At 50.5% G+C, this 11,732-nt stretch overlaps 1 protein-coding gene across 2 annotated transcripts in view; it reads left to right on the top strand.

Moving 5' to 3' along the window:
- Positions 1–4,262: 4,262 nt before the first annotated feature.
- Positions 4,263–11,732, top strand: part of RXRG (retinoid X receptor gamma) — a 30,367-nt gene continuing 22,897 nt past the window's right edge. The window contains exon 1 of one of the 2 annotated variants that reach the window (XM_032118486.1): positions 4,263–4,277. Coding sequence is in view for 1 of the 2 variants with exons in the window: in XM_032118484.1 (XP_031974375.1) it covers positions 8,385–8,406 (22 nt within the window). In the remaining variant the exon portion in view is untranslated. Of the gene's footprint in view, positions 4,278–8,369; positions 8,407–11,732 lie in introns of those variants that run through there. The other variant, XM_032118484.1, reaches the window with a different exon arrangement.

The raw sequence follows: 11,732 nt of genomic DNA, 5'->3' as shown, positions 1-11,732 counted from the left end.
GTGGCCAAGGGGCAGTGCAGCAGCTCTGAAGGACCAGGATGCCAATGCCTGTTCTGTCCTTGATGTCGGTGGTTGCTGAGCACACAGCTCTCTTGTCAGATGAGCCCTTCTGCCCTGTGGGGTTTTTGCAAAGCTCTTATTTCCTTTCTTGTTACAGTTTCTTAGTGGAAAGCCTTTGATACAGTTCTGGCAGAAATTGCTCTCACCACGGCATGCCTCTTCTGAATTTTCTCCAGAAACATTGCTGGATCCTGAACAAGACATTTTGGGGCCAGGTTTTGGATGGTCCATTGTGGTCCTGTGAGGGGTGACAGAGGTGACGGCTTCACTGTGGGGAAGCCAGGCTGCCTCCACTCTCAACTGGCAGAAGTCCTATGCTGTCAGGAGTTTTACAATGTATTTACAATGTATTTTTTGTTATAGCTTATATTACTGTGGTTATATATGTATTTATTACTAGAGTAACTAGAGTTTTCAGTGTTTGGAGGAAGAAAAGCATTACACTGCAAATCTTGTAGGAGAAGCTGAGTTCAGATACTGAGACAGACTCAGGGGTGGATTCTTCTGTTGTTGGCACTAGCCCTGCTGGGCTTGAGGGCACAAAGCCGAAGTGCACAAGGAATCTCAGCCTCCTTCTAAAAACAAACGGAATCTGAGTCTGCCATCCCTCAGCACCCTGGGGAGTACATGGTGCGTCTGCTGCAAACCCAGAGTGGATGAAGTTGCCTGGGGAGTTTGGCTGTTTTGAGGTGCAGGCTCACTCCTTTCCCCTTGGGTCCATTTCTTTGGGATCCCCAGTCGAAAGGAAGGCATGAGAGAAAAGGTGTCTTGTCTGGGTGCTGAGAGCTGTGCTTCCTGGTCCTTTGCATAGGAGCCAGCAGGATTACAGGAGGATATAGCACTGTTTTGGGAGGAAGGCTGCCTCAATGGATGGCCGGCCCTGCAGGCAATGAAGGGGTTAAAGCTCAGCCGTTCTGCCCAATCAGTCTGGCTTGCCTGTAATAACCAATTAACGAAGTGTAATTGTGGAAATCCATATGTGGCAGTAATTACCAGAGAGATTAATGGATTCCTTCCTTTCTAAGCGGACCCCACCGCAGCTTGCCAGCGTCCCCCCGCCACCTGAAAGGGTTCGGAGAGGGGGGAAAGCGGGAGCCGCTCTTCCCTGGACACTCTGTGATGAAGCCAAGCGGACAGGGAGGCCCTGTGGGAACTGCCCCGTGCTTGTTTAAATAACCCTTTTCATCTCCCTGCTTTCCTTACGTACAGCTCGCTGCTCCCTGGCTTGGACGCGGCCTCTTGAGGACAGTTCGTGCCCAGCCTGTCGGGGCCCGGGCTGCCATGTCCCTGCCCTCCCCATTGTCCATTCATTCCCTCCTCCCTGTTCCCCTGTTTAGCCCTAATTGCTTCAGAATATCGCGTCTGTTTGCCCTCTTCTTTTGTAGCTTTGTTATTTTAGTTGCAATGGGTAATCCAGCAAACTGTTAAAGGCATACACGAGGCGAGGAGGGGACAGCAGGGCGCCTGGGGCAGGTTTTCAGGCCAGGATATGGGGTTGCATTTGGGGGATGGCAGCTTGCAGGCAGGCTGGGCCTGACACATGATCTCGGGTGGGTTTTCTTAGGGACATGTGACCACAGAAGCCAAGAGTGATCCTGGAGCCTATGAATACTTCCCCCTCCTAATGCTCTGGGTGGTGAAACAGGGCATTGAGTCCTGCTGAGGGAGGAGGGGGTGCATTTTCAGACCTGTTCCCTGGCAAATCACCAACTGGGCAGCACAGACCCCACCACAGCTGCACCAGCACATTGAGCATTTGAGATGCTAAGTGGCTTGTCCCAGCCTGGTTAGACTTAACTCCACATCACACACGTCTGAGCGCTGCTGACCCACGGGGAGAGGGAGCTGGGAGAGCTCAGCCCCGTGTCTGTGCTGGGCGATGCTCCCTGCCCCTGACAGGAATCTCGTGCAGAGCCCCAGCCCGTGGGGAGGGCTGATGTGCTGGCCGGGGAGCCATCCGTCACCAGCCGCACGCACAGGGCTGCACGTGCCCCGGGGGTGGCTGTGCCTGCTCAGCAGGGGATGGGGCAGGTGGCCGGGGAGCCCTTCACTGGGATGCCAGGGAGTGGTCACATCACATCTCGCGTCAAGCATCCTCCCTGCCTTCCTCTCCAGGCTGAAAAAGGGATGCTGGGGTTTGAACCTGGGTCTGTGAATTTATTTGTGTGTGTTTATCTGTGTGCAGGCTGGGACTTGGACTTGGGGTAGGTCAGAGCTGTGTGGGCCAGGTGAGAGCTTGTCCTGGATGTAAAAAGCAGTCAGACAGAGCCAAGTCAAAGGTCAATCCATCTTGAAAATGATGGATGCTTCCAGGGAAGATAAGAGCAGAGTGTGTTTGAGTGTCCTTCCTCCAGCAGGTACCTACCAGCAGCCTCTGCCCTGAACTGCTCAGCATCTTCCATCACTGATAACCCTGTGGGTCCAGGACTGGCTGCCCCAAATCTGTGATGATATCTGCACAGATATCCCTGTAGAGCACATCTGGCCCTCGCCTGGCTGTTCTCTGGCAGCCCTGGCCCCACTCACTGCCACATACACATGGTGACAGATGTAAATGGCCTTTTTCTTACTACTGACTTGTTGCAAAGGCCAGGAATGTGGCTGCTCCGAGGGAGTGGCTGTGTAAGGTGCTCATCAGAGACACAAGCAAGGCTCTTCTCCAAGGAGGATTACAGATGATGGGGGAGGTTCTGGGAGATTCTTTCCTGGAGGTGATGGGAATGCACAGAAAGGTGCAAATTCCTAGAGGATTAGGAGAGGTGGAGAACACTGACTGAGATTCTGCTTTTGGGTCTCCTTGCTTGGTGTTCTGGGAGCCAGGCCACACAGATAGCTTGGTTTCCATCCAGGAAAAGGTGCCAGGGCTGCTCTTGGGTATTCCAAATGGGATTGTTTTTTTTGTCAGAGAGGTGTGTCTGTTGGAGGCCCTTGATTCTTTTAGCTCTTCCATTTCAACCAACCACAGGTTCATCAATACTCCTCTTCCCTTGCTGCTGGGAGATTATGTGTGCCAAAACACAGCATGTAAACATGTTCCCTCGGTCTGCTCTGCTTGTGGGATCTTGAGGTAGCCCATGTCTTGGGGGAGCAGCCTTTCTGGAAATCTTCCCACCAGGCACAGATGCCCAGGCGGATTCAGGGAAATAGTTGGGACACTGAGGGATGTATCTTGCACAGTTTATGGCATGCTTGAAGTGTTGGGTCCTTGCTGCCCTGGATTTTAGGTGCCAGGGCTGCAAGATTTAGTAGATAGGTGTGATTTAAAAGCCTCAATAATTAAATGAGTCGTGGAGACTGATTTGTGAGGATATGGCTTGGCTCTCAAATGTCCAGAGTTCCCAGTGGGAACATCCCTTGGCCTGTGCTGACTCCCAAACTGTGCTTGGGAACTATCTGATGGGAAGTGCCAGTCTGCAACGACCAGGACAGACCCTGGGACTGTGCCCCAGGACTGGCGAATTTATCAGCCTTTGGGGGTGTGCTGCTGGTCTGGAAAACTTAAGGCCTGAAAAGGGACTGGGCTCCAGATTTTTCAGCTGGGATATGTCTGGCTAGCAGAGGAGACAGCTCTGTGGAGAAGCTGATCTTCAGGGCTTGCTTTAATAAGCTGACTTAAGTCAGTGCACATCAGTGCAGTGCCAGTACTTGAGTATGCCCACATCATCCCAGGTCATTTCTCTGCTTCTGCTGTGTAGAGGCTGCTCCTTCTGCTCAGAGGCTCAAAAGGACAGGGCCAAAGTGTGTGGCTGGTGCTCTTCTTTCTCCCTCTTTCTCTACTGTGAAGGAGTTGAGGGGCAAAGAGCAGATATTTGACAGCAAATGTCATTCCACATCCCTGCAAATTCTTCACGTGCTTGCTCCTTGCTGCTGGGCTGTCTCATGTGGTGTGGTCTGTCCCTGTCTTGATTCAGGGCTGTTCCTTTCTTTAGGGCATAGGGAATTCTGTCATGCTCCCATGGCTTTAAATACCAGTGGATTTTCCATTTGGTGGAGGGGAACATGTGGCTTTTGAGAGGAGACTATGAAAGCAATGGAGGGCATTGATGAGGAAAGGGATGCTCACTGCAGCTGGCTCCTTACCCACCTGTTGGCTGCACAGGGAGGAGAAGGGATTTAAACATCTTCTGCAGGGAAACACTAGGAGGAACCCATCTTGTGGGAGAACATTTTGGCTGAGTTTCATGTTGTGTTTATCTCCCTTCAGCTGCCACTGGAAGGTGAGTCCCAGGGGAGGGACAGCTGCTAGGACAGATGAGAGGTTGTGTGTCTGTGTGGGCAAGGCACAGAGGTGGCTTGGTCCTCTGCATGTCAAACAGACTGGGCTGGCGGAATGTTAACTGAAATTGGTTGTGTCTATAAAGAGATGATCTCAAAATGAACCTGTTGCTCTTCTGTGAAGTGGAAATGTCTGCATGGCTTAGGGGACAGACACAAACTACCAAGAGTGGAGAGGTTTGAGCCACGAGAGGAGGCAGAGACAGTGAGGGCTAAGGTGAGGTCTTTATATCCCCCTTCTCCTTTTTTTACTGCCAGTTAAATGAAGGAATTCTTTGGGCATTTCTTACCTTAAATTACATTTTATGCCTCATGTCCTTGGGCAAACAAGACTTGGGTTGTGCTTCATTTCTTCCAGTTGCCATGCCTGGGCTGTGTCTCTGGATCCAGTGTTTGTGGAGAGGCTGCACAGGCATATCTGCACCAGAGCATGGACAGGGGTGTATCTCTTGGCAAAGATGGGGTCTGGTTTACTGGTTAGGGGGCTGCGGTGTGGGTTTTTTTTTCCCCTGATGACTCAGAAGCATCATAGGTGTCAGCTGGGGGCTTGCATGTGCAGGGCTGCTGGATGAGGGTATTTGGAGCAATGGAAACTTGTTCCAAGGCTTGCTTGAAATTCCTGAGTGGAGTTCAGGAGACCCTTCCCAGGAATACTGTGTCCTTACAGAAACAAGAGATTTTTGTGCATGAGAGAGAGAAGCAAAGCCTTGAGAAACCTGCCTCTCCCCTCTTCTTGAGGACACACTTGTGTTTTACTGGTATTTGATTTCCTTCCTTACTCTCAGGGACCCAATGGACAGGAAGAAATCTACTGTAAAAGGGGTTAGTGTGCCAATGGCACTTGCAGAAGTGAAGTGGAGGTGGGATCCAGGTGAGCTGTCTGGTTCTGAGGAGCTCCAAGCATCCTGTGAGAGGGGCAGCATCCCACTGTGGCTTATAGAAAATGCCTCACTGACTGGAGCAAGGACTAAACTCCAAAGACAGCTGGCTGAGAAGTGCTGACTGCAGCTGTGCCTTGGTGATTTGGTGGATGTGACTTTTGGGCCTTTGGTCCAGATCAGAAGCTCTGTGGCCATGTGACTCATCATGCTAATCTGGCATAAATGCCCTCTCCTTCCTCAGATCTTTTCTAATTATTGTAGTGGGCCAATTTGATAGGACAGGCTCTATCCTGGATCAGATATGCTGGCTGCCAGGGAGCAGACTCTATTGGAGACACGAAAGGAGAGACAGGAGTGATTCAGAGAAAGCTGGAGCCCTCACTGTGGCATTCATGCGACAATGTGCAGTCAGATGCTCACACCTGATCCAGGCAGTGCTCAGTGCAGAAACCCAGTGTGAACAAGCTTAAAGCTGTGGCCTTTCTGCCTTGGAGAAAACACGGATTAGAAATCCAAAAGTACATGCTGAGCTCCCCTCTCCCATGGCAGGACACAGAGGGGCCTGGAATTAGATGTCTTATGATAGATATAAACCTTCTGGGCTTTTGGGGCCTGGCTGCTGTGGCTGGGACCTTGGGGACCCATGGCTGTGCCCTCAGCCATGAAGGTACTGGTGGCTACCCCTTGATGTGAAGCTGTTCCTCTTGGATGCCTCCAGCTCTCCTCCCCTGAGAAAGGAGATACTCCAAGCAGAAATAACCCCTGTTACCTTGAACTCCAGGATAGCCACGTTTGCCTGTCTGGTATAAATAGACCATCTGAGGCAGCCGGATGTGATGGAGATTGACAGGTTGTCTCTGGAGTTTTGCACTTGCTGAAGCAGGAGGAAATGTAAAAGCAGGAATGTGGGGATGCACAGCATGAGAGCAGCAAGCAAAACCCCCCAGCTGCACAGAAGGCCATGGCACCTGCTGGGGGGATGCAGGTGGGGGCCCTTTGTGGTCCTGTGCAGGGCACTGCTGTGACAAGACCTTCCCCAGCCTGTGCTGAGCTCCGGTGGCCATGCAAGGTCCAGCAGCTGCCTTGTGTGTCACCCAGCTCAGGCTCTTGCCAAGAAGGGGAAGAGTCTGCTCACAGACATCCAGGTTTCCCAGCAAAAAGAGAATGAAGAATAGAGCAGGATCAAGGGGGAAAAAAAAGAGGTTGAAAGCTTTCCAGAAGTTCTGTAGAGATAGGTACGGGGACCAAGTTTCACTTAGGTAGTTTGTTTCTAGGTAGTCAGAGAAGCCTCTAAATCAGCATTTTCTTGTGACTGAAGGTTGCCTGTTAAATTTTTTTAAAGTCCTTGTCCCTACAAGCAATAACGTAGGGTTGACCTGGACAAGGAACATCTTCTGTTGAAATGTTTTTCTGAAAAATGGTTGCTGTGGGAAAACTGGAAAATTGCATGGGCCGTGTCTTTCAAGATTTCTCTGAGAACATTTTTTTTTTTCCCCAGGAGATGAGAAAATCCTGGTCAGGGTGTAGTTTTCTTTGAAGGAAGATAACCTAGCTGTTTTCAGGCATTTTGCAGAAATCCCAGCTCCACATCATGTGAACGGCAGGGTTAGAGATGGGCTTGTGTTTAAACGACAACCTGTATGTTCTCTGGTGCTCTGATTGGAAAGTTTGCTTGCAGAGTGGTATCAAGGAGGTACCAAGTGAACCTTTCTTCACCTGTCCTTTGAATATCCCTTGCTGAACACCAAATGACTTGTCAAGGTGAGCTTAAGAGTGGAGTGTTCTCTTCCCAACAAAATCTCTTCTGGACACAAGGCCCTTTTGTCAGAGACCTGCTTTTGGATCTGAGTGACTTCAGCACTTGCACATAGAAATCCTCATTTCATTCAGTGCTCATCCAGCCTGGAATCCTGGTTTTACAGCACAGTTTGCTGTCTTGTACCATGGACAAGAGAAATAAGGTGCTCAGCTTGAAGTGTGAGGGACGGGTGACTCTCTCAGTTGAAATACTGGGGTTCCTTTCTTGTCTCCCTGATCTGTATTCCAGAAAAGGTAAAAAGGTAGAGTGACCTGTCTGAAAGCAGGCAGGGAGCCATGAACTCCCAAACTCTGAGCTTCCACTCTTGACCCACCCATTGCTTCTGGATACAATGCATGCCCAAATCTCTTTGTGGTGCAGCACAAGTCTCCTTCATTACAGGCTTGCTTATTCCCTTGCAAGCCCAACCCAAACCAATCCACACTTTTGACAAAGGAATATTTTCCAGAGGATCCAAATGCTACTTTTTTGGATCCACCTTCCCAGGAACACTTTGCTGCATGCTTTTCCATGACGCTACTGCTGCTGACCTTTCTGCTCTGGCAAGGGGGAGGCTCTGGGAAGCACATAGGCAGTGATTCTTCACTGTTACAAAGGCCGGGATTGTTGGCAGCTTGACGCCCCAGAAAGTGTCTAATTGACTTGACTCTCTCTAGCTGGGCTCCGAATGGATTTTCTGCCTCAGGATATCTTGGCGTTATAGTGGACCTGTTGTTTTTGCTGCCCTCATGATATTCAAAAGTGCATTGTTGGAGCAGAAAGCGTGAGTCAGAGCGGATGTGCGGAGGGAGCTGCCTGTCACCCCATGAGCCACTGCCAGCGCACAGGAGCGAGACAGGGTCACCTGCCAGCCGCACTCAAGGGCTTAAAACTCTCTTGGAGCATCCCGGAGTGTGAGCTTGGCTTGATGGGTACAGCTGACAGGCATAAATCTGCCCTTTGCATCTCAGGGAACATTAGCATGAAAATATCTCTGCTAGTTTAGCAATGTTTGTCCACTCCAGTGCATCTCCAGTGTGGGCTTGGTCCAGGTGCCTTCTGAGCTGGGCAGAGGCCTTGTCAGGTATCTCTGTCACCTTGCACAAATGCCTGTGAGTGCTTTACTGTCATCTGTGTCAATATATGTAAGTGCCACCACTGGTGCCTGTCTGAGGAGGTAATTCCCTGCAGGATTGGGCAGCTGGGCTCTGCAACCAGCAAAGCTGCTGGAGGTGCTTAGGCAGGCATAAGAGGATTTGGTGACACCACTGATTAGTGTCGAGGGCCTCATTATGGTGCTGGTAATTGAAGGTCTCCCGATGTTTAAACAGGCTGGGAATTATCTGCCCTCAGAGGCTGCGCTTGGCTGCATGGGATGGTGCTTTCTGCAAGGTAGGCAGTGCCCTCCCTGGAGCAGCCTGGCACTGGGGATGGTGGCCCTGGCCCTGAGACCTTGGGGATGGGACCCACACTGGGGGGCAGCTGTGGGGCTCAGGGAGAGAGAGGGAAGGCCTGGGGAGAAGGAGAGGGCAGGCTGTGTTTCTGCAGGTGTGTTTGTGGTGCTGCTGTTTGAATATGCTGCTGTTGGTAATTGCATTAGCCCAGTGGGGCTCTGGGCCTAATTTCATTAGCTTGGTGTCTGTGGTTATTGCTGGACATGAGAAAGGGCAGGGCTGCATGGAGAAGGGCTGATGCAGCAATTCCCCTCCTCTCCATCTCCAGGGAAACATCTTGCTTTTGGTGACTTTTGCCTGTCCCAGGCCAATGCCAACCAGTGCAACAGATGGATGAGGTTGGCTCAATCCACTTGTTAGCTTGGAGAAATCCAGTTTCAAGTCCCTGCCCTGGCATTGACTTCCTGTTTGGCCCTGAGCAGGTCACCTGGTGTCTGTTTGTCCACCCTCAGAGGCCAGCAGGGAGGAGAATGGGCATTTTTGGCTCCTGGGGCACTCAGCCTGGTAGCCCCTATTGCACCTCATTAGCCATACGAAGGGAGCCCCAGTTCTAACATCAGCACTCCATGGGCAATGGGTTTTCCCTGGGATTCTGTCGCTCTGGAGCAGTGTGGCAGGACGAAATGAACATGCAGCTGTGGGATTATAAAAGCTGCAACCTTTTCATTTGGTCATATCTATGGCATGAGTATCTACATAGACTGCCTTTGCCTTTAAACAAAGATGAGGTGGGGCTTGTGGAATTCTCGAACATATTTGGAGTTTTCCTGGTTCAAGGAAAAGGGACCATATTTAATTTCCAGTTTTCTTGGTTCTGGTGCAGAGTGGGATAAAATTATTCCCCTGTAGACCTTTACACAGTCAGGGTCTGGCTCCAGACACCAGCATCCTGAAAGGAGCAGTACTGGTGGAGGAGTTCTTTGATATGCTATTCCAACACACTGCAGAAATATTCTCTGCAGTACAGTGGCCTTGGAAAGGTAACTGGGAGGCGGGCGAGTGAGCTGGGGATCCCAACACAATGCTAGTATCTTGGATGGCTTGAACAGTTCTGCTTTGTCAAGAGTCCTGCTCTGACTGATGCCCCCAGGTGTGGCTGCTGGATGCCCACTGGCAGCACTGAATCCCATCTGGATGCAGCATGGCAATGGTTTTCCTTCCTAAATTAACAGTGGCAGTCATAATGTCTCCTCCTTTTACACAACAACGACAATGGGCGGGGGAATAAAAAGCGTTTAATACTTTGAAGCTGTGAATTGTGCTATTCTAGAAGAAACTGAGGGGCTGCCTCAGTAAGGTCCTGCAATACTACTTAAGAGAGGCTGGGCTGGCTCCTGGAGTCTGTCTGTCACAGACTGATTTGGGTGCAGGGACTGGAACTTCTCCACACTCCAAAATCCATGGTGGTCTCCTAAATTAATTGCCTGCCACTTGATTTGCCTGGGGAAAGGGCCTGGAGGGGTTTCCTTGAAGTTGCTCTGTGTGTGCATGTGTTCTGCAGTGCTAAGCACTCACTAACCCAGATCTGCTAAAAATCAATAAAGTAATCCACTTACTGCTTGGGACTGCCAACCTTTTTAAGGAGCTCAGAGCTGTTTTGTCTTCTTTCCTCTCCCAAAGAAAGAAAAGAGCTGTGAGGAAGGGGGTGCTGACAGAGCTGGTCTAAAATCAGGCTCTTTGCTCTGGGCAGATCAATAAAAATAATTCCCTACTAAAACGTCATTAGCATGGAATTAAAGCTGCTGAGATCCCGTGTGGTGGGTAAGAATTAATGGTACTGCTAAATCTCGGCGTGGTTGGTGCTTAGAACGCAAAGCCGCTTCGCTGCTCACACCTCCCCATTCCCAGAGCTGCCAGTGCTGAACTGAGCATGCAGCTGGCTCAGCCCCTGCTCTGTCCCACGGCTGCTTGGCAAGGGCACAAACCCTCTTATTCAGCCTCAGGGCAAGGGACAAGCCAGGCTGGGATGGCAGGGAGGTGTGACTCAAGCAGGTGGAAGCGAAACTGCTGTGCAAGAGTGGATTTGTCTCAAAACAGCATCTCAGTTCTGAGTGCTGGTGGGCACCTGGGGACCAGGGGTACATGGACCCACTGTGTCTCTGCATGGGTGCTGGACAGGCAGGCTTCCCATCATGCCAACACTTTCCCATGACACCAGATCAGAGAAACATCCCTCAGGCAGGTTGTGTGTGGGGCTGCACAAAGTCCTCCTGTGTGGAAGTTTTGGATCTTATTGAGTGTGTGTGTATGTGTGTGTGTGTGTGTGTGTGTGAAAAATCACTTCTTTTGGAAGCAGATTGTTTGCTAGGCTTTTTGATTGAAAATTTTTTCTTTCAGTCTTGTCACAGAGGAAAAAACTTGCCCTGCTGAGAAATCCAATTTTCTATCAGGGGATTGAAACAAGCCACCTTGCAGCCTGTTCCTCAGCAGTGCCCTGGGTTTCTGCCTGCAGGGCATGGAGGTATCCCTGCCTTGTGCCTGGCTTTTGCTTCCTGCCCCTAACAAGAGTCCCCAGCGTGGCTGTTAAAGGACAGCACTGGAGGCAAGGCCAGGGTTATCCTGAAATAGCAAACTTTGCCTACAGGTTAGAAATCCTTGTGGTTGCTGGGATTGATGCCACTTGGATTAGACAGGGTGGAGCATGGGGCAGCCTCCACTGAAACAGGAGCTGTGCCTACAACTCCTGCACCTGGATGTAGCTGTGAACACTTGCAGGATGGGCCTGATCTGAGGAAGGACATTCACTGGGGATGTCCTTTTTATATGTTGGGGTGGTGGCAGGACAGGACACAAGCTCAGCTGAACAGGGAGAGGGACAGGACATAGCACCACACATTCAGATGGTGCTGTGTTGTGCTCTCATGCTGGTTATCAAACCCTTTAAGTCTCCCTTCCCCAGAGCTCAAAACTTATGGCCAGTGAGCAGGATGTGTAAGCATTGGTGCTCAGCTGCCTCTCCTCCTCCAGAAACAGTTCTGCAGTGCCATTAGTGTTTGTGCAATAAAACAAATGAGATGTGAAAGGTGGCCAGATAGAAAATACAAGAGTGATCTCTGCTGTTTGTATTCCCCCTGTGAGACTGCAGTTGCTTGGTGTTTTTTTTGCCTCAGTAGAACCTACTCTGAATACTGATCTCTTGTTTTCTTTTTTTTTTAACTGTGAGAAAAAACAGTGTGTATAAACGTGGACCACAGCTAATGGGCTATACAGAATGCTGATACCGCTGCCTGCAAACCTCCTTGCTCCTGACAGCAGGCAGGTTAT

This window comes from Corvus moneduloides, chromosome 9, assembly GCF_009650955.1.
Source record: "Corvus moneduloides isolate bCorMon1 chromosome 9, bCorMon1.pri, whole genome shotgun sequence".
Lineage (NCBI taxonomy): Eukaryota > Metazoa > Chordata > Aves > Passeriformes > Corvidae > Corvus > Corvus moneduloides.
This window is presented reverse-complemented; position numbering and strand designations above follow the sequence as displayed.